Source organism: Megalops cyprinoides, chromosome 17, assembly GCF_013368585.1.
Source record: "Megalops cyprinoides isolate fMegCyp1 chromosome 17, fMegCyp1.pri, whole genome shotgun sequence".
Classification (NCBI taxonomy): domain Eukaryota; kingdom Metazoa; phylum Chordata; class Actinopteri; order Elopiformes; family Megalopidae; genus Megalops; species Megalops cyprinoides.
The window spans coordinates 3,721,270-3,748,853 of NC_050599.1; the positions used below are offsets into that span (position 1 = coordinate 3,721,270).

General features: G+C 45.4%; 1 protein-coding gene and 1 long non-coding RNA gene across 3 annotated transcripts; one reads left to right on the plus strand and one right to left on the minus strand.

Moving 5' to 3' along the window:
- Positions 1-316: 316 nt before the first annotated feature.
- On the minus strand, positions 317-19,985 carry map3k7 (mitogen-activated protein kinase kinase kinase 7). Of its 2 annotated transcripts, XM_036549276.1 has the most exons (17): positions 19,729-19,985; positions 17,476-17,586; positions 16,627-16,692; positions 16,273-16,318; positions 15,555-15,693; positions 14,185-14,309; positions 12,946-13,074; positions 12,253-12,383; positions 12,052-12,133; positions 11,739-11,872; positions 11,298-11,445; positions 9,677-9,757; positions 6,620-6,687; positions 4,572-4,674; positions 3,606-3,667; positions 2,958-3,073; positions 317-1,165 (listed from the first exon to the last, which is right to left on the minus strand). In XM_036549276.1, the coding sequence occupies exons 1-17, from the start codon at positions 19,813-19,815 to the stop codon at positions 985-987; spliced, it is 1,809 nt and encodes a 602-aa protein (XP_036405169.1). In that variant the 5' UTR covers positions 19,816-19,985; the 3' UTR covers positions 317-984. The 2 variants fall into 2 exon arrangements, with proteins under 2 accessions (XP_036405169.1, XP_036405170.1); XM_036549277.1 differs by lacking the exon at positions 9,677-9,757.
- Positions 19,986-19,999: 14 nt separating this feature from the next.
- LOC118791813 lies at positions 20,000-25,051 on the plus strand. Its single transcript, XR_005005574.1, has 3 exons — positions 20,000-20,596; positions 24,707-24,796; positions 24,974-25,051. It is a non-coding gene; the product is annotated as an uncharacterized LOC118791813 (long non-coding RNA).
- Positions 25,052-27,584: the final 2,533 nt, after the last annotated feature.

Consider the following 27,584-nt stretch of genomic DNA (forward strand, 5'->3'; position numbering starts at 1 on the left):
AACAGTCTGAGGGAAAAAGGCTGTTGCAGACAGGCCACGTTCACACGAAATCCTCTCCAGAAGGGAGATTAACCAATGAGCACTGGCCCCTATCTTCTATAGCCAAAATTCAGATCATCTGGAGCAGTTACAACAGCCATGTTTCCATAAAGGCGTGAAAGGTATACAATCATCTACTCGATATTAAAATAAAACAATCACTTTGGTGCGACGCACATTACTTTTCAGTTAAAATGCAACTGGTGACATTCCAATGGAAACATGGCCATTGCATCACAGCTCGGCTGTATTTGATTTTGGGGAGGGGGGGGGGGGGGGGGGGGGGGGTTGCACTCTCACTGACCCACCTGGACACACGCCCTGAGAGTCTGACAGCAGAGTGGTGGAGACGCCTCTCACCGGCCTCTGACCGGGGCCAGAACAACGCCGGCATTTCACTCTCAGGCTCTGAAACTTCCAGCATTCTTGTGTTCCCTACATTACCACTGCCACCTGGATGCCAAGGCAACCCCAAACACACACCCTGGTATGGACAGGTATGATGTGCATGCATTCTGATCTGTTGCCACTGTCTGGACTGGTAAGACCGGACAGACAGCTGAGATGGTTGGCTGATTATATACTTTGATTTTCTTTTTTTTTTTTATATCTTTTGATTTTAATGGGACACAAGAGGGCTCAATTTTGAAAGGGTCTGACTGGCCCATCTCCCTCCTGATCCTCCCTGTCCCCCCTTTTCTGAGTTGAGATCGTGTATATGACGCAGCATGCTTGAACACAGTAGATCATAGGTCTCTTTTACAGTGCAAGAAAGCCAGTAACCTACAGACCAGGGAAGCCTACCCCCACATCCCACAGGAGAAAGGGGGGGGGGAAGGGCAGCAGGGGGCACTGTGGTGTGCAGGGATATGGGCGAATCTGTTGCAGGGGTGTCCTGGAGGGGGAGCCAGAGAGCGGGGGGGGGCGGCGTGTCCCGGCGCCTCGTCACGATGTGCCCTGCCTCTTCTGTTGCTGCGCCCGGATCAGCTCCTGTTGCTTCTTGCACTTCTGGTAGTAGGTGGAGAGGCTCTTGTTCTCCTCCAGCAGCTTCTTGTGCTCCTGGACCAGGCGGGAGGTGTTCTGCTGGTCCTTCTCGTCCTGGTCCAGCTCGGCGATCAGCTCCTTCCTGGAAACGTGTGCCCGGGACGAGAGAGAGAGAGAGAGGGAGAGGGAGGGAGAGACAGAGAGAGAGAGATGGAGAGAGAGAGAGAGGGGGGGGGGGAGGGGGAGGGAGAGAGGGAGGGAGAGATGGAGAGATGGAGAGAGAGATGGACAGAGAGAGAGAGAGAGAGAGAGAGAGAGAGAGAGAGAGAGAGAGAGAGAGAGAGAGAGAGAGAGGGAGGGAGGGAGAGAGAGAGAGAGAACAAGATGGACAGAGAAAGAAAGGGAGATAAAGGAGAGAGAGATGGAGAAGACACAAGAGAGAGACAGAGACAGTGAGAGAGCGAGACGGAAAGAGAGGGGGGTGGAGAAAATGGAGAGAAAGACAAACAGATAGAGAGAGAGACATAGAGAGATGGACCCTGAGCTGCGTTTTAATTACAGTGGGGACAGTGGTTATTGACAGGTTGTTAAAGGTCTCGCAGAACAGTGCCGTCAGTGTGAAGCCTACGCAGCACCCAGCTCACACGCTTAATGCATTTCTCACTAAAGCACACCTATACTTTCCACTGCTGGGGTCACATCATTAACACAGCTAATTAAAACTGATGGCATCGAATAATGCAGCTCACTGTATACATCAGTGAGGTACAGACCGTCCGTGCAGGGCCAACACTGTCTTGGTTGCTCCGCAAAACAAACGGTGACTTGGAAGTAACCGGTTGGGATCGTTCATACTCCCAACAACTCAGGACTAATTTGTGCGCAAAAATAAATAAATAAAAAAGACTGCAAGCTTCGGCCAAACGCTGCAACCCTGGTGAAGGAAAGTGTGAAACTTGCGGCAGGGAACTGAAAAGCACCGGAGAAAAATACGGACCCCCCAGGCAAGACGCCGCCAGATTTTCCACTCAAGTCACCGTCTATAAATACAAGATGAGCTCGGGTGGGACACGGGCAGTTGTTCCGACGCTGCCTAGGAGCATTGGAGAATTGTTTTTCTTGGATTTGTCAGCTAAATGCAGTAATTGCCTCTGGGTGGCCTTCTTCGCGATGCGTCGCGGCTGGAGGCCGCATTTTAAATATAGCCCTTTTAATCCAACGCTACTTTCTTTGGCGCGGTTCCCTCTACAGCGTCATGCCCCGCCTGTCGGGGAACAGAGAGATCCCACTCCCTGCCGCTGAACAGACACACCGCACGGACGAGAGTGAAGTCATAAACCTGCTGGCTCGAGCTCTGTCTCCCCCCCACAGCTCATTAAGTGGCAGTGAAGCTCCACTGACGTTCTCATGTAAGACAACAACAGCGGAGATGCAATTTCACTGTGGCTCCCCTGCCGTTCTCTTACTGTAGCAAGCATAGCAATAACTTATGATACAATGAAATAATCCTGTATCACAACGCAGCACACAATAAACCATTAAGACTGAAATCTTGAGAGTGTACAACAGATCATATGGGCTGAATCTTCATTATAATACGTTACATTACTAGCATTTAGCAGGCGCTCTTATGCAGAGCAACTCAGCTATAGTTCTTTTACAATTTTATCCATTTATACAGCTGGATAAGATACTGAGGCAACTGTGGGTTAAGTACCTTGCCCAAGGATACAGTGCTCCAGTGGGGAACTGAACCAGCAACCTTTCGGTTACGAGTCCTGCTCCTTAACCACTATGCTACACTACACTCTTCACAGTTTGTAGAGGGGTAGCTGCCTGTAGGCAGTGCTCTGAGGGACGGAGCCCGCTGTGTGTGGTGGGGTGGACCTGTTCCCCCCCTCGGGTTCGGAGCGCTGGGGGTCTCCTTCACTTACTTCCTCTGGATCAGGAGCGCGATTTCGGTCTGCACTTTGAGGTACTCCTGGGCCATTTTGCAGTGCTGCTCAAACACAGCCATGGACTCTTTGGAGTTGGGACAGGGCGCAAGGGGCTGGAAATAAACAGGCACCATGCCATTCATTGGTTCTGCAGCTTAAGTCCTGTCAGACAGCAATGCAAATATATATAACAGCAATCATCTAAGCTTTTAAAAATACCCACTAAAACTGCTGTCCAAATGTCTCCCCCCCAACATCCTTGCCAAAGTGTATTTATACTGGCATTCCACCTTTTTAGACAAGCATCATTTTCTCTTTTTGCAATGAGCAGTAATCCAAGCTCAATTAACTAAATTAAAACAGTCTGCTGCCCACATGTTTGAAAGCATCTTTGGGTGTGGAGATTCAGCTCATCAGACAAACAGGCTGTTATCTGAACGTAAGAGGATAACTTTCAAAACTGAGGAAAGGACGGGCAGTGGAGCATCAGCTCCTGGAGGGCTCTGATGTTCCGGAAAAAGATGGCACCCCCTCAGACGGCACCTGAGTTAGCCGTGCTCTGGGGGACAGCCTGTGTACGGGGCCGGGGGGCGGGGGGCGGGGGGCGGGGGGGGGAGACAGGAGACGGGAGGGAGCCTTCCTTACCTGCAGCTGGTGGTCCAGCGTTAGATAGGCCATGGGAATGGAGTTGTCTGAGCCGTTGGTATCTGCAGATGTGCAAACAGCAGTTAATTCACGCCTACAGCACGGCACAGACGCTGGGTCCGTCTGCTTATCAACAGACACAAGAAGCCCCTCAACCAAAATAACCCTTTTCCCCACGTTGTGGGGTGAATCCAGTCAAGAGCTTTGATTTGTCGATGAAACTTATGTGCCGTCTGCTGCACAGAGCCTGGCCTTTTGCAATACCATCAGTGCAGTCAGACACCGATTCTGCTGCTGGCACTGGGACCCCTATGTCAAGTGACTGACTCGGTGTTTGAACCCAATAACAAAGCAGATGAACACAGAGAACTCTGGGGGAAAAAAATCCTGAACCCGCGACTCAATAACAGCCTATCGGCTTCACTTGCGTATTAGATGCTCCCTCCACTTTAGGCAAGGAGAAGAAATTCAGTACAAATGTAATGTTGCCGTGGATCCCTATGTTTCAGACAACATGAGAGAACACAAGAGAAACATACTGCTGCACTAATCTGTCCTCCAATGATGAAAGGACCATAGAAACAGTGTTAGGTGCTCCATCCTGTGAGAGACCACAAGTAAAACACGAGTACAACATACTACTGCATGGGTCTGTCCTCCAATCACGAAAGTACCACAAAAACACACTGTGTTAGTTTCTCCACCCTATGAGACTGTGAGTATAACCTGAGTAAAACACACAGCTACATTTGCCGCTCCGCCCTTCGAGTTGCATTACACGACATTATCTTCATTTGGCTGTTTTTCCATGCCATCCGGATGTTTACCGAGGCAATTCTGGGTTAGATATAGCAGCAGTGCCCCAGAGGGGGAATCAAACCAGCAACCTTCTGTTCATGAGCCCTGCTCATTTCCACTTTGCCACACTGCAGTGCAGGTTAATGAAGGTTAAAGGAGCAGTCCTACCTGCGGGGTCGTCGGGGGAGAAGCCGTAGCCCCTGCTGCCTGTCTTGTCCGACGTGATCATCCTCATGCTGGGGCTGGACGACCTGCTGCTGTTCCTGCTCCCCTGGAAAGGGCCGAGAGCACAGCCAATCAGAAGCCTGCCCGGCCAGGGGCACAGCCAATCAGAGGCCCGCCCAGCCAGGGGCACGGCCAATCAGACTGCGCCTACCTTCCGCCGCAGAGATCGCCACCAGCCTGGTAAACATCCTGTGGGGTCTGCATCATGTGATGCATCATTGTCACATGGCTATGGACCGGTGTGTCACACCTCGAGATGGACTCTAATGATGACAGCAGCAGAAACTAATTTCCAGGCTGCACACAATGTCAGTGCTGCAGGCGATACCGAGCAGAGCAGCTGGCGACAGCCGTGTGCTCTGAATGGCAGGGGAGGATGAACTGTCCCTTGTATCTAACATTAGGGTTCCACACTGATGACACAGAAACACGTACTGTCTGTGTTAGAACAGTAATCCAGTATGTTTAACTATCAACAACATAAGGACATGAGCTTTGTTGAAATTACACACTATAAAATTGCTGAAATTATACACTATAAAATTGCCATCCGCACATGCAACATTAAGTGAGACAAATAATCAGTTTAAATCCAGTTCAGGCAACATAGCTCGCCAACAGTAACCGAGTTAACTTTAACAAGCTAATTAACTAACTAATAATCTTGCCACTGAGTTAGCGCGCTGGTTACCATTCCAAGGCCCATCATTACAAAATGTGAACGACAGACTAACTGATGTCACCATGAGATTTACTAAAGCAGCTGTACAATGAGGATCGCGAATGTTCCACATTAAGGAAACACTTGTTCGCAGACAGAGTCCTCGTGAGAAGAGGGTTCTGTGGACTGGACTAAGGAGCTTGCGGGACCCCTGAGACCGGTCTGCAGAGGCAGGTACTCCCCAAAAGTAGCTGAGGCCTTCGGCTCTTTCTTCTCAGCAGGACTGAACAAAGCCATCCACCCTGTCACGTCGACTTCCATCACCTGTACCCCTGCCTTTCACGAAAGCACTCCACTTAAACACTAAACACTGTACAGTTCCACTGAGCTAACCTAGCAGTCTCAGAGGTCTCCCCGCTGGGGCACAGCCAGCCCGGTGACCCCCACTGCAGTAAAGGAAGGAGATAACGCATCACTCCTGTTCTTGGGTGTGTGGTTAGCACTCCCTCACTGTCTAGGTCCACAGCGAGAGGAAGCGGCCCTGAAAACAACAGGATGCTCGGCTGAGCACCCAGCTTGAGGAAAGCACGCAAGAAAGCCAGATAAACCAGGAGGAAACCGTGTCATCCATAAATCTCTTCCCTGATCCTCTTCATTGTTAAGGCATAACCCAGGCGTGGACTCAGCCTGCTAAAAATATCCAAAATCTGAGAAAATAAGAATCAACCAGGCAGCCCTAGCCCAAGAAAATGAGATGTGTTTCTGTAAAGTAAAACATAAAATCACAGTCTGACTTTCCCCATTCAAAGATGATCCAACAAACATCCCTACCCCAACACCCCCCCACCTCCAACCCCAGGCTCCCGCTCGCTGCTCTGTGAACTCAGTGTGAACTGTGACTTAGTTTCCCTGCGTGCGGGGAAGCCAGCGCGCCCCTTCAGGAGCTCGGTAACACCCCCCCCTGAAACCAGCGGCCGGGAGACGCGCTCTGCCTCTCAGATCCTACGCCTGCCGTGCAGGTAGCACCTCACAGACGCGAGGGAGGGAGATCAGACGCAGGCATTACGCTGCAAGCAGAACGCCCCAAAGGAGGAAGGAGCAGGAAGCTCAGAAAAAGCAAACAGAAATAAGAGAGAAACACAGCTAACAATAGATTCAACCTGTTAGAAAAACATGCGGCAGTAAGAGTTCATGAATCCTGCAGGGACCCGTTCAGGAAACCCCTCTCGTTGTCAGCTCAGTTAATTTCCGCAGCGGAAGAGAGCCTGTAGTTTCTGGGCGATTGTAACCCCGATGCCCAGGTGAGGCCGGGGGGGGGGGGGCTGCTTACCTGGCTGGACTCTGTGCCGATTCCTGGGAGGTCCTGCACGGATCTGCGTCTCTGGGACTCGCAGCTGGCTGTGGGGGGGGAGGAGGGGACAGGGTGACACTGAGAGAGAGCTGCAGTCACATCCAGCCGCACAGGGGAGACAGCTGCAGTGATTTAACTCTAAATCTGCGCCGCTCCCACACGCACGCACGCATGCATCACCCCTGCCTCCCGCCACGCGCACGGCTGATCAGCCTGTCCTCACACGGGTCCTGCCACGCCTGTTTACACAGACACCTCTCTCTCTCTCTCTCCCCCTCTGTCTCTGTCTCATTGTCCCCCCTCCCCCCCCCATATATGTTTCTCTATCTCTTTCTACGTCTCCACCCCCCCCCCCCCCCAGTCTCATTGTCTCTCTCTCTGTCTCTCCCTCCCTTTCTCTCCCCGTCTCTCTTTCCCTCTCACTTTTTCTCTCCCTCTGTCTCTCCCTCCCTTTCTCTCTTTGTCTCCCTCCCTCCCACCTCTGTCTTGTTGTCTCTGTCTCTCCTTCTCTCTCTCTGTCTCTCTCAGGCACTGTGACAGAAAGCATTTCAGGCATCTTACAAAACGGGGCTTTCAAATTACGGTTGTGGAGGCAGAGTCTCCTCTAGAGTTGCTCCCCGTGCCAAAGTAAGCCTGAGGACCGCCAGTGACCCTCCTGGCATCCTCAGAATCAGACCACAAAACTGTCGCTATCTGGCCGCAAAACGTGCTAACAGCCTCATCCCTGCTGGAGAACCCCCAACTATGCCCTCAAAGTCACATCTTACAATGAACATATCAAAAAGGTAGTGCTAAACTCTGATACCCCACCTGTTTGTAATTACCGGAAAATGCTAAGAATGCCCACTCCCCTCGCCCACCCACATGCAAACACACTCCTCACTGACATTGAAAGGAAGGGCACATCTTTAACACCTCGGGCTGGAACTGAGAGATATACACAGAAAAAGGTCTCTGAGCTCCTCTCTGGATTTAAGATCAACCACTGCAAGCAGGTGACACAGCAATCAAATGGTAAAAGAAAATTGTGAACAAAGAAAAAATGAAATTATGAGTAATCAGAATGATGTTTAAACACACCATACACTGTTCAATTCCAACAAGGGAGTGAAAATTCAAAAACTCTAACGACGATACAGTAAATTGAAAAGGAAGGTTCAAGTTTTCACACAGAGCATTAACTATCTAGCCAGGGAACCAGGAAATATTCAGAAGACACTTCAAACATGTAAAGGTTGTGACTGTTGAAAATATAATTTATTGTAAATACTTGCACATATAACCTAAATATGCCTTGTAAAGTTGTCAATGAGGTACAGGTAATACAGGTAAGAAATGAAAATTTTACAAAAAAGTCACTGTGATAAAAACAAAAAAGTCTGATCATTTAAATTAAGATGGTGAAACACTGCCACCTCCTGACAGAATGTGAAAAGTGAAAATAAGCTTCTCACCAGGCACAACCTGTCTACTTTTACAACAGCATTACGACAGAGACACACAACTTCTAATAATCTGAACTACTATCATTTCTACATACCCAGGTTAAAGAGTATTTGTTTTAACATTAAGAGGGACAAAAGGCACAGGACAGCAGAAAAGGCTGCCTTTGTGTGCATAATAAAAAAAAAGGAGTTGATGTTCCACTTTTGTGTGTCTACAGCACAAAATGAAACAGAAAAGAGAAATGCTACGCTGTTGTCGTGTGCCGTCTGTCCTTACTGACCCTATCCTACCCAAAATAAACGCACGCACAGCACACTGACTATTCACAAGCGCCGGAGCAGAGATTACACTTGAATTTTAATTTTTTTGAAATTTGATTTGATCAAAATGCAGTTGCAGATGTTCAGTGTCACAGTGTTGCGGTGTCAAGAGGTTAACTGTTCTCTGGAGGCCGTCTCTCTGAAGGAGCGGAGTTACAAAAGGAGCACACGGACACCGATGGCAGTGACGTATCATAATTAAAATCAGTGCCAGCCAGTAGAGCCTCAGACACACCACATTAAATTAGTCCTTTGAGTAATTAATTTGGATGGAACTTCCACTTCAGACAGAGCCACATTATACTCCTCCTTCTCTCCAGCTCTTTCCTCCCAATCCCCGCCGATAACAGATTCGAGATACGGCCCTTAACGTGAAACAGACTGATTAAAATGACATTCGGAAAGTTAATGGAGGCGAGGAAAACAATTAGCCATGCGCTGGAAATGTCACGTGAGCAGGAAAGGTGTTGGGAGAGTCTACAGCTCAGTTGAAGCGCAGGGTCAGTTACGGTTCACCAAACGAAGCCAAGCCCCAGGGCCAGCCAGCAAACAGCCCAGCACAACACCAAGGCCCTGAGGGCCCAAAGCACAGTGAGTCTCTCTACAGGTTTAGCTTACTCATAGTATAAATCTAACTGCAGGTGTAGCATAATTGTGAGCATGGAGTAATGAGAGTCTTACTCCAGGTTCAACCTAATTAAAGGTTAGCAGGGAGTAGCGTGACTCTTACTCCAGACTAAGCTGACAGGTGAGCAGGTCACAGTGTGAGCCCTACTGCAGGTTTACCTCACTTAAAGGTGGGGAGGGAGTAGTGTGTTACTCCAGGTTTAACTTGCGTAAAGGTGAGCAGGGGGTAGTGAGAGTCTTACTCCAGGTTTAATTTACTCAAGGGCGAGCAGAGAGCAGTGTGACTGTTACTCCAGGTGTAACTTACTCAAAGCAGAGCACAAAGAGAAAGAAGTCATTTGTGCTTCCAATGAGTGAGGATGAATATTCATCTGCAAAAATGCCACCATTAGCAGCTAGAGCGCTAGAGCTTCGGGGTGGAGAGGCAGGAAAAGCACAGCTGTGGCGTGCGCACGGTGCCGTCAGGACTGCCCGCGCCCTGCCGCTCCGAGAGAGAGGTTTGTTTTTCTCTTCACCCCAGACGCCTGGACCCCGGAGTAACAGACACAGGAGCTGAGCGACAGAGAAAGCAGCTGATTCAGGCTGAGGCTCAGGTTCGGGAGGGACCCAGGCGCCGAGGAGCCCGCCCGCTGTCAACCGGTACCTGTGACGATGATCTTGGGGACATCCAGAATGGTGCCAAAGGAAGCGGTTTTACGATGGCCTCGTTTATACTGGGGGCGTGCTGCGAAGACACACACACACACGCACGTACACACACAGATGCAGACACACATGCACATGGCAAAGAGGACCCAAGCAGGTGAATGTTTCACGTGTTCACAGACGGCTCTCTCCCCTTTCCTCCGCTGCGGAGGAAACGCGTGTGGAGACAGGCACATGCACGGCCGGCCGCTTCCAGACGTGCAGGGGTTAGACAAGCAGAAGAGCCATGCTGCCGAGGACGTGGCACACAGACTGCGACCAGGCAGACTGGACGTGTGACAGACATTTACCTCATGCAGTCGCTGCCCTAACTGAAAGAGAAACCTGCATGTGCAAACAGAATGTGGAATAGCGGATGATAATGATGACCGAGGCACCGATTCAAAGGCTAATGTACATAAATCTACAGCCTGGTAACAGGGAACCAAAACACTAATACAGAACAAAAGACTACAGAAAGCACAGGATGCTTCGTTATTTTCCGTACCAAAATATTTATTCCTACACTGATGGTCATTTTCCTACCACAAAGATTAAATTATGGTTTATGATTATGGTTCCAAGTGGGGTTTATGACATTCAATTCACAAGTAAAAAATATTACGGAATGAAAAATTAATATAAATATTGTTATGAAGTAACAGAACAAAAGTTAGCTCTAATGTGGAGTTGACTTGTCCTTATATACCCAATGAAGATCTTTTGATTTTGAAAATGCTACAGTAGTTTAACAGCAACAGAACCTGCAATGCTGGGGCAGGACAAGAATAAAAAGCACATAATAGTTTCTATTCCTGCCGCTTTACACAAAACCTCCGGCACGGTTACACAAGCACGCACCAATGAGCCGACCGGGATGATGGTTAATGAGAATGTATTTTCTATTTGTTTTTTTGTTTTTTTTTAGTGGTGGAGATGTTGTGAGGGATGTGATTGGCTGGACGGCCCAGATGGGGGAAGCGTGAGGAGCGTTTTGTATGCAGACCGAGGCGTCACCTCAGAATGATGAAAGCTGATGAAATGTAGGGGCCCCCGGAAGAGAGGACTGTGGAGAGACGCGTTTCTCCTGTTCGCTCAACTCTGAGCTCCCTCTCTCAGTGTTATCGCCAGGATGAAACGCACTTTGATTTCTGACAGCGCTCTACCTGCATACCGTATAGGCGCCTTGGGCTCTGAAGTTGCCTTCACCTCTTATAGACATGTGTTTATATAGCGAGCTCACTTTCTGACATTACCTGTGTCTGTCTGCTATTTGTGTGCATAACTAGGTTAGTTTCCGACACTACCTGTGTCTATGTGCTATATGTGTATAGCTAACCTAGTTTCTGCCACTATCTATGTCATATATCTATGTGTATGTATTTCTTAGTTTCTGCCATTATCTGTGTCTGTCTACAATCTCTGTGTATAGCTAGATTAGTTTCTGCTATTACCTGTGTCTATGTGCTATATGTGTGTATAATATACTTTATTTCTGACATTACCGGTTTTTCTGGGTGTTGTTACCTATGTGTCACAGATACCTGTGTTGCATGAGGTTACCTGATTCCCGGCATTACCTGCGGGTCCGAAAGGCATTCTGTGCTCCAGCTCTGACAGGTCGGTGCTCATTCTCTTGCTGTCAGAGGATGCCAGGCACTGCGGGCGTCCTGCTAGGCTCTCCACACTGCCCCCTCTGGACAGGGGGAGACTTCGCATCGCGTCCCCCTGGGGGAATGACAGCCGCAGCAACTTAACCGCTATCAGTTCTCACTGCCCATATTCTACAACTTAATAGGTCAATTCTCTCTGCTAATATGTATAACTTAATACACAGACATGTCCCACTTTAACCATCCTTATGATAGCATTATTGGTCTGAATCATTTTTTTTCCCTTTGACTTCTACACCAAACATTTTCTCCTATTTAAACAAACAGACAACAGACATCAAGTCCCATCATCTTCAGACTAATGCGGTATGACTGAAATGCGCACGGGATTAGAGGGGACTGTGGTACCTTTGGTTTGAACTGAGGTGCAAACTTGGTCTCCATGATCTTGATGGTGTCGTTGCTGCCCTGGGAGTCTCCTTGCTCCATGTTGGCATCGCTCTTATTACTGGTGCTGGTGCAGGTGTAGTCCACATAGGACCCTGCGAAAGGACAGCCAATCAGATGTTAACACAATTTATGATGCAATCCAAGCTCTAGAGAGCCGAGAAGTAAAACCAAACACGGGGGCTTCTACAGGGGACAATGATCGTACAGTGCGTACGGGGTTAAATACACTGCGGGCGTTCCCACAGCCTGGATTCAGCAGGTTTGGGTGTACCTGTGCTGGTTGCCGAGTTGCTCTGTCCTTCATCTGAATACTGGTAGGGGTACTGCAGGGGCTCATCAGACCCCGGAAAGTACTGGAACGAGAGTGAGAATCTCTGTGACGATGATGTCATTGTCCTCCCCAGCCAGCAGCACAGGGGACAGTCTGCCGGAGAGCCCGACGGGCCAGGTGCGCCTGGCCAAGTGTGTTTACCTTCATCAGGTGGGTCATCATCTTGACGATCTCCTCCATGGAGGGCCGCTGGGAGGGGTCCTTTGACCAGCAGCGTGTCATCAGGCTCTCGATGGGTTTGGGGAGGTTCTTGATGAGGGGCGGCCGCGTACCTGAGAACACAGGCGAGCCCGTCAGAGAGCTGGAGTCTGACCGGAGGAACACGCTCAGGAGCGTTCGCTTGGAGCGCACGCACGTTCTTCACCACGCGAAGCAAAAAAAACCGCAAACCGCACTGTATCTGCTCATCAGTGCAATAAACAATACATGAGGTAAACTGCAGCGCCCCGGAAATTAAGACAAAATGCAAACACACGCAAAACTGCACCAAACGTGGCAGCTCATCATCTGTGCAATCAGGAGCTAACGATGCCGCCGCGGTGCAGAGTAAGGTTTAAGATTGCACGTGCTACTTCAGGGCCTGGGCCGCTCTCCCCGTGTCCCACTCGAATTTCGCTCCATCATCACAGCGCAGGGCTTCAGCTGTAATTCAGCTGTAATTGTTACGCAGGTGAGAACGCTCCTTTAATCCTCCCCTCCTGCCCCCCCTTCCCCCCCGGTCAGCCGCTAAACTAATTAAACCCGGGCGCTGGGCCTCGCTGGGGAGTCCGCTCCGCGCTTCCCCTCGCCCCTCACCCTGCGCCCCCTCGACCCCCCCCGCGCGCGCACACTCACCGTTGTGCACCGCCCACATGATGCGGAAGGCAGGGCCGCCGATCTCGTCGAAGGGCTTCCTCCGCGTGATCACCTCCCACAGGATGATGCCCCAGCTGAACACGTCACACTTCTCGCTATAGTTGCTGCCTGCGAACGCAGAGGACAACCCCGGCGCTCAGGACACACCCTCCGTTAAAGGGGCCAGCGCCTCTTTAAATTAAGATGTTAAGATGCCGTGGAGAAATTCTCCACGGCATCTTAACTGCGGTAAAACACACAAGCTACGCTTTGCTTCGCGGAGCACAGGAGCCTTTAAATTTCACGCAACGTCTGAGTGCCCGTGGTGGAAACAAAAAGGTAATTTTCCCGAGGACAGCTCGGGACATGGATAATTACTGTGTTTATACCTCCAAAATTAAACTGCTCATTGCTCATACACTTTGAAGTTATTACGCCAAACTCATTTGACAATACAAACATTTTCCAGTGATGCAAATGAGCTTAAAGGGGTTCATTCTAAGGGCAAATATGCATGGTTTAATTGGATAAGTTGCGTTATTTCCTCTGCAAACAACGTGACTAAATTGGAACTTGTGTGCAATTTAAACCCCTTCAAAAGGTGATCAGTAAAACGAGGTACGGGACACACTGAAGATAACGCAAAAGCACTTATGTATCAAAAAAACCTTTGGCTCCAAACAACTCAACTTCAACAGCTATAAGCTGTTTAAAATTTTCCCTTCGTCTCTTCAATCTGTTTGATTTAGTGCTCCCAAATTGTACAAAATGAACACCGTTACAATGATTCGAGAGCAGGTTGACATACCAAGCAATTACAACCACTTTTCAAAATGAACTGACGTTCACAGAGATAAGCAGGACACTTTCATTTACAATTGTGATTAACTGAGCCTGTGTCTATCCTAGACGTGTTAGCCAAAGTGAAAGCACAAAGAGTATTTGGAGTACTGACACAGATTACCCTTTACAAACACAATTTACAGACACACACTCAAGCCCAATATCCACTGCAGAATCACTGCTTTCCTGGGCAGACTTGCAACACTGGAGATCCATAACTTTACAAACAGGTAGTGATTTCAACCTAATTGCACAGTGTTAGAAGTATGTCGCGGGGGCTGTCATGTCATACTGGCAGCCACTGTGCGATGGATGCTTTGCGTGTTAGGTTGGGGCTGAGGGGCAGACAGATTGTGACATCACATGACGGACAGGATGCGGGGAGCTCATACTGGCCTTCGAACACTTCGGGGGCCATCCAGGCTGCACTTCCTTTGTTGTTGGTCATGTGCGTCTGGATGTCACAGGCCGTCCCAAAGTCACAGATCTTCAGCACTGTCCCACCACCGATAAGCAGCAGGCTGAGGAAGACACCCCATTACACTACATTTACATTTACATTTATTCATTTGGCAGACGCTTTTAGCCAAAGCGACTTACATAGGTTACAGGTCTTTACAATGTTATCCATTTATACAGCTGGATATTTACTGAGGCAACTGTGGGTTAAGTACCTTGCTCAAGGGTACAGCAGCAGTGCCCCAGTGGGGAATCGAACCGGCAACCTTTCGGTTACAAGCCCTGCTCCTTCCCGCTATGCTACACTACCACCACATCACAGAGATGGATGTCTTTAATCAGGAGAGAGAGGGGTGAGGGAACTGCTCTGTGGCAGAAAGCAGCCAGTTACTGCACACAGAGTTCAGACATCAATCTGTGCAAGCCTGACATGGGTCAGCTACAATGACCTTGTTTACTGTCAGCTGCTTAGTTCAAATGAGGTAAAGGAATTTCATCAAGCTCTACAAATCCAACACATCTCACACATGCATGCAAAGGACTTAACTGTACTAGAACAAACATGTGAAAAACAAAGACAAGAAGATAATGACAATGCATTCAGAAGTTCCATCTGCCTTTTAGAAAATATGCAAAGCTAAAAAACAACAACTATACATTCTTCTCTTTAGCTAAGACAGAGTCCTACATATTTACCACTGCACTACACAGCTTGAACTGTGGGATGCCACAGAATCATTTTAAATACGCATACTGCCATTTAGGATAAATCTACGCGAGGAACTGAACATTCTGATTGGGCTCCAGATTCTGAATGGCTGGCTGTGAGATGAACTGTTGCCAACGTGACCTAGTTTTTCCTCCGAGTTCCAGAACACTCTCTAGGAACGGGACCAGCGGCCCATTCCCATGATGCTTTGCAGGGGGGGTTACTTCCACTTGTGACCAATAATAACCTTGTGGGCTCGTGAGGCAGCACAAAGCAATCAACACACATTAAAAACACCCTCAGCTTCAAAACAGTCATACCGCATGAAGAACCTCACATAGGGAAATGAGCAGATATGATGAATTATACATTTAAATCTTGTAACAGTGTAAAAGACACGAAAATAAAGATTCATGTCACACGAGACACACAGCAGAGGGAGATAAGAAGAGGATACTGTGGCAAGAGTTCTGTGTATAAAAAAAATCACAAGAGGAAGACAGAGAAACAGACAGAGTGAGACAAAGTGAGAGAAGGAGAGAAACACAGAGAGAGAGAGTGAGCGAGAGAGAGAATGAGAAATAGATGGCGTTCATACTTGGGTGGTTTGAGGTCCCTGTGGATGAGGGCTTTTGGCTTCATGCCGTGGAGATAGGCCACCCCTTGGGAGCACTGCAGGCACCAGCTCATGGCGTGGGAGGCGGTGTAGTAGGGGAGGGGTTCGGTACCATGCAGCACTGCAAACACAGAACCGTGTCATTACATTACATTACATTTACATTACATTACGTTACATTACATTTACATTTACTTTACATTACATTACATTTACATTACATTTACATTCCATTCATTGAGCAGATGCTCTTATCCAGAGTGACTTCGATCGCAATAGAACATAAGCGTGTCTATTCAATTTAAACAAGCAAGTGTCAGACCAGGCTCACAACACTCCCAGACCAGTGAGTTTGAGCACAACACTATTCAAGCTCTACAGGATATTTGCATAGGCAAACTGTCTACTCGACATAAATGTAAGCCTGCCTTGTAATGTGATTACTCTGATCAGAACCAGACTATGATGTGAGAAAGCTGTCAAAGTTAATTAAGTAGACCCCCAGTGTTAAATCTGTTACAGATCATAAAACAAAGACATTAACAAATACTTCTAAGAGTATAACCGACAAGGGCTTACATGTGAAGTTAGAGGCTTACAGGAGCCACTTTACTTTACACCCTGCTTAAAACTGAGGTGTCATATTACTACTTCAGTCCTGGAGAAATGTGAATCTATTTATTTCCTCTGTCTGACTCACCATTGTACAAAGATCCACCTTCGGCATATTCCATCACAAGACAAACCTGCAGACAGGCATCATTAGAACGAATTACATATCCTGAATGAAACTGTGACTGATAAAAAAGCAGGTAGAAATACAGCACACTACTGACAATAACAAAATGCCAAATAATTATGTGCTCTTCTAGTCATGTCTAGGATATTCCTTTAGCCTCTGAAAATGAGTGTGCACGTTTCACGCCACATAAAAAACACAGAGTTACATTTATTTATCAAAGCTTCCGTTCTTCAGTTACTCCCTGGCAAACAATATAAACACACTGCAATCCCAATTAACACATAAAAAACTCACTTTAAATAGTTGACTTACTGGAGTACTACATGAACCATACAGCTTCACAATGTTGGGGTGGTTAACCCGTGAAAGCTGCCGCAGCTGAGAAGGGGAGGGGGGGGTGGGGGGGGGAGGAAGCATTAAAGAAGGGCAATGGACTTGCTTCACATCAGATTGTAAACAACATCAACAGAATTATCCAAAAGCTCATTCCTGACACTTTCACACGATTTTCAAAAGCCAGCTTTCACAGGCACCTGCCCAAACCCCCTTTTTTTCAGCAGCTAAAAAACACACACACACACACACACACACACACACACACACACACACACAGCATCCTTCTCATCTCCTGCTTGCCACTTCTGAATAGCTGCTCCCAGGTTCTGATTAATAACTCTGCTGACATGCGGCTGAACGGGGCCCGTGCCTCAGTTTAATAAAATGCGGCTCCGTATGCTCCGTGATTACCACACTGCAGAGAGATACTCTAATTAGAGGACACCAGGAGTAAAGGTAAACACATTACCGTTATAGCTAAACTGGGAGCCACCGCTGCTGCTGCTGCTGAGTTTTTAATCCATATTTTGGGGCAGGGAATGATAATGAAAGTGGGGCTCCTGTCGGAATGTGGGCCCAAATAATTTCTTACATATTAACTCACTGATATTGGGCCTGTGTAATGAAAATGCCGTCCCTGCAGGCGGGAACTACAGACATTAAAAAATGACAATAACTCAAATACAAATGCCTTTCTCTTAAACTCACATTAAAGCATGACAATACCTCAACTATAAAGGCCTTACTCTCAGATTTGCATGAAAATATGATTATACCTCAACTAGCCATACCTTTGGCTCAGATGCACATTAAAGATGACTTTACCTCAACTACGAACGCCTTTCTCTCAGACTCGCTCTCTATTGTCTTGATGGCGACATCTTTGCCTCTCCATTTCGCCTTGCACACAACACCGAAAGCACCCCGTCCGACCACCTGAAAACGAAAAACAACTGATTGATTGATCTGTTCTGACAATTTAGAAATCACAATACACAGGCATACATCCTCACACAGACGTATGAATTCCAAAATATGAAAAACAGATTACTGAGGACAACACAAGCAAGCCTGAAAGACTCATTTCCACTGTGGTAATCCTTATGGGAACAAGCAGGAGCAGACAGGACAATCGTCTTGTTTTATAATTCACATTAAGCTGCTCAAATACATAAAACATTCAATAAAGACAAAACAGTAGATATCCCGACGAATTCCACGAATTAAACAGCCTCCATAAATCGACAATTTAACTCTACTCTCATTTCATTCATTAACCCCCAGTTCACCATAGATTTGTAGATCTGACTTCACTGGGCAACTTTTTCCTGACTACATAAAACAAATGATATTTGCACCATGAAAGGAATACATTTTATTGAAATTAAAAATGCTTTCTTCTTTTTTTACATCCTGTTTTGGCGAGATATGGTGGTGAGATACTGTGGCAGCTGAAGATAATGTGTATTCTCCAGTCTGCGTTCTTTACATCCTGTGCAGTAACACCTCTTCAATGCAGCTGATGGCAACGTAATCAAGAAAACCTAATGTAGTTAAACATACAGTTCAAACAAACGTGGTGTGTGCAGCCTCGGGGCAATGTTCACTCCTCTCACATGAAAAATAATATCACACGATTAGATTCAGGAACTTCTACTGCATTTTAAAGGCAGAGTGCTGAGATGTCAAATGTAGCTCAATTTTTCTGACAACTTATTAGTTATCAACACTAAAAAATGTCACTTTTTTACCTCAAAGGGTCAAGATTTATTTTTTTGGAAATAAAACACAAATAAGGATAAGTTACACTGAAATTATGGATTATGGAAGACAAGTGGAATTCTTCAAACTGATGGAAAAGGTACACTCATTGAAAAGGGATTTGCGGAACAGATCAAAACTCTTGTTGACATGTCTTACAAAATGCTTTCAATTTCACATACACTGTAGGCAATACCTGGTAAGGTAAATCACGTTTACTACATTGACACCCTTTCTCATAGAGACCAACAGAACGCTAGAAAATACAGTGCAAAATAAACAAGGCAAAGCAGCAAGCCCTGTTTAGCGAATAGAAACACAGAACCATCCCTTACAATTAAAGAACAATAGCTTATGATGGCTCCGTTTCACCTTTTTGATGGTGGAATGCAAATGGTTGCAAAGCATTTCGATTCATGCTTTCATTTGCAATTCTTATGATCTGAGAGCACTGCATGGCGATATCATTTAAGATGTAACTGTAGATTAAAAATAGCCATCTATAAAGCACAAAGAAAGCCAGACAGGTAACAATTTTCTCAATTCCATACAAATATCATATGTAACACAAACCTGAACCATGTATATATAACTCAATATTAAGACTGAAAGAAGGTGGTCTAAATTTTCAATAAAGTGGCTTATTATCCTGGATATTTGTGCATCGTAAATCAATGCATTGCACAGTGCAGTATGCTATGTTTAGTAAAATCTTCATTAATTTACTTCTAACAAAGAAGGTTTGCAAATACAGTAAAAGTAGACAAGTGTGACTTAAGTGAGGCAGAGGGTGAGTTTGGTTTACCGTGAGGAAGACAGTGAAATAGCGTACTAATGTGCCCATTACCTAAGCAACACAAACACTAGCCAGTTAGCATGATAATCCCCTTACATAAACTAATCCAAAACAACATTTTAGCACCAATATACTCTGATCTGAAGCCAAAAGCATACGTATTAGCCGTGCCATCAAATACGTTTAGATAATGCTACCTTGGAAGCAAAATGATTCAAGCAACTGACATTCCTGAAGTTTACCAAAGGCATTACATTTGTTCAAGGTGAGGCCCTCTGACACTGACAAAACAAAGGGCGAGATTATACTGCTGCTTTTAGCATTTAATCTAAAACGACAGCTCAGATGGCTACTGTATCTAGCTAAGACAGCTAACGTTAGTTAGCTAGCTACATGACAACAATGCCATGAGTAACAGTTCACTCTCGAAAAAAGGATTTTGGTTAGACTGTGATTATCCCCGAAACCTGACATGACAGTTTACTAGCAAAAAATCTGTCCAGGTAGACAGTAAAACTTACCTCTTCAACTTCAATATCCTGGTAGTCTATCTCTTCAAAGGGGTACCCAGGTGGAGTTTCAAGCATATCGGCGGATGTTACAGACATTGCTACTGATAAAAGGGTTGGCTAGCTAACGTTATACAAAATACACATTTGGGAGATGTAGTCTAGCAAAATTAAAGCTAGCTACCTGTTTAATGAAGATTAAATTAACTAAGATCTAGAATGCAGACGAAAGAAAAAAAGCCCAGCTAGAGAAAATTCTGGACTTTAAAAAAAACTTAGCCGGTTAGGTAGCTAGCTAGCTAGCAAGGCTATTCGGATCTCGCTAGCTAGCCAGCAACCTACAGCACAAACCCAGAACCGGGTAGCTAACGCTAACTGTTTAACATACAGTTTGCTAGCTAGCTAGGTAGCTACGTGTCATAAATATGCAGCTGACTGGACCGTCCGTGAAGCGTGCACTGCGTCGACAGCAACCCATTTATTGATTAAAACTAAATGTCAACGGGCGAAAAGTGACTGCGGTTAGGCCGCTCGCCGGCCTACAGCCTACGGGTGCGAGTAGCAGCTCCGAGCCGCGGACTGAGCTCCCCGCGTCGGCGCAGGATCCTGAGACATGGGGCCCAGAATAATCATCAAATTAAATGTGCCCGTAAGCGATGCAAATCGGCACATCCGTTCTACAAAAACGGGTGTTTTGGACCCATCTGACTGGGCTCTTTAACTTTACAGCGTAGCTTCCATTGACTGCTGTTTTTTTTTTCCGCAGTTAGATCCTGCAGCAGCTCCAGGAAGTACGTGCTCCCTCAAATTCGGCCCCTCCAGCTTTCTCAGATTTGATGGCCTGCGTCCACGGGGACACTGTATCTGCAACGTAAAACAGGTTAGGAATGTAAGTTTTATATTTATATATTTACATATAAAGATTTATATTTCTGCAAAGAAATTTATATTGCTTTGGAGAATATTTATTTTTCTGCAAACCAATTGTTGCAACATGCAGCTGTGCCTAAACTTCGTCAAAAAAGAGCACTACACCTTCATATTAAGTCGACATAGAAACCCGGGCACTTTGGCATACTGTTCTAAATTTATACACAATAATTTCAGCCAATATTAAGAACAATATCGATTTGGGTGTTTAAGGTGAGCGTAAGAGGTGTATTAGTGCGGAAGTTTCATTGAAGTGTGTGGTGCACCTATAGTAAGCTGTACATTACTTCTCATGAGTATTTAGCCAAATGCTCAGTTTGTTAATCCTAACGATTCGATTAGTCTCGATTTCACTACTGCTGTATTTTAATTAAACACAGGCAACTGCGGCCAGGTAAAATGCTATTGATAAACTGTTTAAGAAAGGGAAAAATGGTATCAAAAATATTGTTGAGAGCTAATTGTACATTGTTCATTAGAATTATTTGTTTCACTCCAAGTCAAGGGAATTTAATTCCAATGTTTTAACCTTCAAATACCAGGTCAAAATGTAATGTTATATATATATACAGGTATATGCCCTTTATTGAAGTTGATGTATTAGACACGTCATTATCAGAAATTTCATCAACTGAGACATAAATAACACCCAAGACATCTGGATTGAGAGATTAGCCAACCATGGCCAGGAGTCCATAGTCCATGGCTCTGTTCCACGGGGGTAGAGTGGGTTGTGTCAGGGAAGGTCCCCTCTGTTACGCTTCTCAACAGCACCCACTAGTGGCTGATCAGGTGCCTATGAGTTGCTGAGATGGTGTCTGTGCGGAATGAGCCCATCTTCTATCCAGCATACACAGTCCTGTGGTGCACTGTGGGACGTGTGAAAATATAGCCAATGCAGTTGTATTGAAAGATTGCATTTGTTGTGCTTCAGCTGCACAATTGCTGAGGATGTTGCGACTGAATAAGATTAATGCACAATTGGTGATTCCGCTGTCAGGGTGAAAATGGAGAAAAGCATACAAAATAGCTTCCATTTTTGACTTTAAAATTGAATGAATACACTAATTCATGTTCCATTTTCCCCAGTTCTGTCCTCTCTACGATCTATATCTTAGTATGTAGAGAATTTGTCTTTATCCAAGATGGCCACTTGCAATCACATTAGTTGGATGTTTGGTTGCTATAGTTTTAATCACTGCCAAGCAGTAACAGTTTTTTTCTACATATTTTTCTAATAATTAAATAATAATATAACTTTGTTATAAAAGAGTTTTGTCCTGAAAGCTTCATTAACTGATGTATACCTGTACTAGGTAAGTCATCTGTGCAATTACATTGTAACTACTGTGTAATGGAGGTGTAATTATAACTCTGTATAGGTGTCTTTAGTTATGTGTATTGCATGTCAATTTGCTGTTAATGTCTGTGTTAATATTTTTTTTGCAGATTATCTGAATAACCCTAGTCTTATCCCTGCACCTATTATGAGATCTACGTCGGAATATCGATCTAACTCTGAATATAGCCGGAACCTTTAGCCTAAAACAAAACACCCTAAACTCAACAGTATCATTGTCCCCTGATACATTCTGCAAGTTGTAACAATTGTGTCCTGGCAATGACAGTAACACAGTGTCTATTTGCGGTTACACATTAATTATTTAACTATAGCGTAATTACATTAGTAACACTTCTTACATCTTACAAGACGTGACAAAAACGTGTGTAAATTTAATCCTCCTTCTTCTGTTTGACAGTGCTGTCCTGTCAGAGCCGTCTTATTTATTCTGTTCCTGTAACTTCCAGACTAGCAGGAGCTCTCATTGCATGCCGAGAACACTCTGTGTCCTTCTCCTGTGAGTGTTGTACCGCTGCATATTTGAGCACAAATTTAATGCTGCACCTTCAGGGCATGTACCAAAATGACTCGGCTTGAAAGAAGTCATTGAAATAGTGGTAGGGGTAGAAAAGTTGATCATTGCTTAGGGAACTGGCTTTGTCACCATATGGCTGCAGGTTTGACTCCTGTCCAGTCACTGGTATTATATACTGAGGGGTTTAACTCACATTGCCTTGTTTGATATCCAGCTGGATAAATGAATGGCATCGAATGGATGATTTGGAAATGCATTGAACTGCATCTTGTTGTTCATTAATTTAATTTAGTATTCCGAGTGCAGTATTACTTTGTATTGTTCAATTTAATTTAGTTGACTACAGCCATCAGCCAATCACTGCACAGATTCAAACTAACAGTGCTTGTACTTCCCTTACTAGGTCTATGAATAATGTTCCCACTATTCTGTATATACTGGTGGTAGGAAACACGATGGCAGCTACTACTTCTACCACAACTACTACTATTACTACTAATACTGCTTGCACCACTGCTAGTGGTAGTCATTATTTAAAGGAAACTTTTAAAATTACCCACCATTTTCTCAAACAATAACTGAGAAGGATTAAATTCCCTGTGCTTAAAAAAAAAAAAAACTAATAAAGGGGATGTGTTGCAGTACACCGCACAGAGATTACTGTCTAGGTGCTGTATAAATCACTCTCATAGGCAAATCTAATGAGATTAAAATAGCTTGCTGTAATTTATTATATTGTGTGGTGTGTGATCTAAATCCCCTTACAATAATTATTTTAATCACTAAGCTGAACGTCTCCTCATATAGCTTTTTTTCCTCCCAGACCATTTGCAGTGACTACTGACGATGGCATATGGTGTGGGACCACACATGGAAATATTACTTAGGCAAGGGAATTCTTGTTTACACGCTGCTGCCCTGGTATATTTTGAGGGGTTTTCTCTTTTCTAGTGACCCTTAAAGATAAGTGTCTGCCATGAATGGTCTACTGCTTCACTTGTCCACTGAGAAGCCCATTGCTACTGTACCCTTGGATAGGGTGGCCCTAATCTCAGTCACCTCAGTGAAAATCCACCAGTTTGAATGGTGTGGAGCATGCAGAAAATATAAAAATGCAAACTGTGCTGGTTTGGCATCGGCTGAGGAAATAAATCAGAAAATTACATAAACGTCGAAGATTAAGCGTGTTGCAGAAAGAGATGGTGGCGTCCGTCCAAGATCCTGGAGCACATGGGAGTACAACAGCTGTCACACTTTTTTTGATGATCAAAGTATGATCACTATATCATTACAATCAAAACCTATCAATTATAATCATTATGTAACCATATCACACTTGCTGTGTATGTTAAAGATATTTTAATGTACCATACACACTTTGATGTATTTGTTGTTCTTGTAACAATTGTGTTTAGAAGTTTTATGGGGGGGGGGGGGGGGGGGGATGGGGGATCAGCCAGTGACAGTCTTGCAAGCTAAGTAGCAGTACAATGTTTATGCAGTTAGGAACAGTAAAGGTTTTGTACATGTAGCAGTTATTGCTGAAGCTGCAATAACTTTTTATATCCACAAGGTGGCACCTATGTACTTCCTACAACAGTTGTGCCATTTGGGCTTCTTTTGAGGCTGGTGTTTTATTGCTTCGGGTAAAGTAATATGTAAAAAGAGAAGGATGGGGCCCAGACATTTGTATTTATGCATTGCTTTCATACAATTAAAATACTTTCATTAATATTCTTATGTCAGAATCAGCAATCTCTTAAATTGGAAATAATGCTTTACTTCTTATAATTTGTATGATTGATGGCACAGCACTTGTACAGCTGACAAACATTTGTCTTCCATTTATGGCTTGTGGGTGCCACAAGCTCTTTAGCTAGGCATTATGAATATCTATGTCCTAAATAAGACTAACATTGTTTAATTAGAGTGGGAAGAAAAGGCTATGGTTGCAAATATTCACAGGTATCGTTTTATATAAATAGAGCAATTCCCAAAGCAGTAAGAGGACAAATAAACACCTCGGGCACTTGGGACTTCTCTGCTGTCATTTTGTTAAATCATTTCAACTTCGTCTAAATGCTCCATTCATTTGTGCTGAATTCATTCGACAGACAAAATAAATCAACTGAAAAATAACACAAAAGGCTAATTAGTATAAGTTTGGAATTCTCTACCTGCAGTTTTCAAGGCTGAAGCACCCATGGGAACGTTCCTATGAGAAGAAAGCTGCTCCGAGAAGTACACGGCGGATCTCATGTACAGTCCAGCAGGTAGGTGGCGCTATTGCCAGAGAGGTGGGTTCAGGGCAAATGCTTTTTGTGAGTGGTTGACTTTCAATGCACATATATATGACAAAAAAAAAATGAAAGAGGTCTTATGTTAGATTCATGACAAGCAACCTGCGATGTTGACCTGGTAAAAATGACCCGGTTTCTTCTTCTTCACAGAACACCGTTCAAATCAAACCAGTCACCCCTTCCCAGCTGGGAGACGGCCACTTTCCGCTCTCTCATGGCTGGCAGCTGGTGCTCTGAAGCCTGGACCGACTGCAGCATGTCGGGGGGTGGCGGGGCGGGGGTGTGGCGGGCGGGGGAGGGGGAGGGAGACCAGCTGAGAGTGACCTTTCTGGATTGTTCCGCCCCGAACTCGGAGACATCATGCTTGATAAGCGGCGGTGAGCGCGAGGACCGTAGAGAGCCGGCCACTTCACACCGCTCTCCCAGATCCCCACGATACCGGCTCCATCCTCCCCCTCCTCTGTGATAATTTCCCAGCTTGGCCTTAAAGAGGACATAACTGAGGGGAGAGAGTGACCTTTCCCTTCCGACGTGACGGCGGCGCTGCGCTTTGGAGATTGGCGCTTTTAATGTCCCCGAAAGGGGGAAAGTTTCGGTCGCGTGGATAATTGTTTACTCCGCTCGGAACGTGTGTGACGTACCCGCTTGTCGTTCGTGGGTCTCTCCTGACCCTGCCCAAACTGGGCCCTGGAGCCATTTTTCATAACTTTGTACTTCAGACAGAGCAAATAACAAACAATTTCACATTCAACCTAATACAAATGTCAACGTTTAACAAGAAGAGTGAATGCATCTGCAACTTAATGTCTGAAGCAACAACAGCCTAATTGTTCGTAAGAACAAAGGCTCTCTCCATCTTGCGCCAAGAGAAGAGAGTATTTTCACATCTTGGTAAACACCAACCGCATCCTCTGAATGATATAATTACTCTCCATATTGTATAATAAGAGCTGCATGGACCTCATTCATACACCAATAAATCATACGCTACAATGGCTGAAAATATGAGGGATTTATTTTTTAATCTACTAATTCTACTCATATTGATATCATTTTCTCTGGTGTAATTATCTCCACCCAGCTAATGCAGTTTGCTGTGCCATGAATATGGCCATATTACAATGATAAAAAAAAAAAAACAGAAAAAGAAGAAAACCCCTGTTAATAGTACACCAGCATAATGCTGTTTTGGACTGAACCACATAAATTGTATTCCAACACACTGAGTATCACCATCATGAAATAACTAAAAACTAACTAATGATGTCACTGGTGAATATTTCCAGGTATGATTTCACTGGACTTCACGAAGTGCTCTACTTATTTCCATTTTTGCTTCCTTTATTTATTTCAGAATGGCGGTATCTCATTTCAGAGACAATCAATCATATTTAAAGTGATTTATGCCACATGGACAGTGTCCAGCGCAGTAGATTAGCTCTCTAAAACCCTCCCTTGAGAGGCATAGCAGTAAATGGCCATTTCATTTAATGCCAGAAGGTCAAAATATTTGTCTCTTGGGTGACAGAGATCATAATCTACCGATTCTTAGACACATTACTCACGGGCTGCTGTGAAGTATCATTTCAAATACCAGGTTAGGTTCATGCATTGGAACACATTTGGGTCAGCGGTGCTTTTTTTGCCTACCCTTAAAGGGATTATGGCAAAAATGAATTTTGCATTACAGTGACATCAAAGGGATTACAGTTTAAGGGTTACTGCCATAAACCGTCATCCATCAAGCTACAGTAGAGAAATGCTTCCCATGGCTTTAATGACTTGTCTATTCTTAATGCATTTTTTTCTTGAAATAATATTTACAGTTGCATTTTTTGCCTTGCGTACTAATAGAGTGTGTGTGTGTCCCATATGGAGATGATTGATCTGAGGTGAAATAGGATGGTAATATAGTATTATTGTGGTTTACTTATTTTTCAGATTCTTGCATTACAGTGCACAAGTCTGACACGGTCAGTCATTCTGAGGGTCTCCATTTCAAAGCTGCGGGTGACGCGTGTGGCTTTCCTGGATCCATTTCACTTCCGGGTCAAATTCAGTTCATCCTGGCAAACGGCACTGCCTGTAACGAGGAATAAACGTATTTAATCAAGGCCCAGGAGCTGTCTGAAGTAGGGATGTTAAAACGGATGTGTCAGAAGTCTGGCAGAGGCGGATAAGACTGGTGTGGCCAGTAAGGCCGGCAAGACCCGTACCCTTCAGCGGACACTCCGTCACAGAGACTAGGGAGGCGCGGAATTCAGCTGAGAGATGTCATACAGGAGATTGAGAGTATTCTTGTTATTTGTGCTTATTCCTCTCAGTATCGGCGGGATTTCGCTCTAAAGGAGATAAAAAAGCTCAGTGAGTAGCAGGAGTCTTAGTGCAGCTTTCTGCCGAGTTGGGTACACCTAAAAAAAAAAAAAAAAGAAAATCTTTACAGACGAGGGAACTAATTTCTTTTCGGTGTCACTGGGTCAGGTACACAGTCTGGCAGGGATTTGGGGGGATTATGGCCACCCATCAGCGCCCCACGCTTCCTCTGACCGCTGCATTTAGCAGCGCTGTCTGAGCAGAGCCCCGGCTTTTCCTCTCCGCACGCACCCCACACGCTCAGGGGTCACCGGGGCTCAGGAGGGGATGGGGTGGGGTGGGGGGGGGGATGCAGGACTGCCAGCCCTCTCCCCGACCCCCCCTCCATCGGAGAGGCCAGAGAGGACGTCAGCAGAGATTCTGCTGAGGTCCGGAAGAGACCGTGACC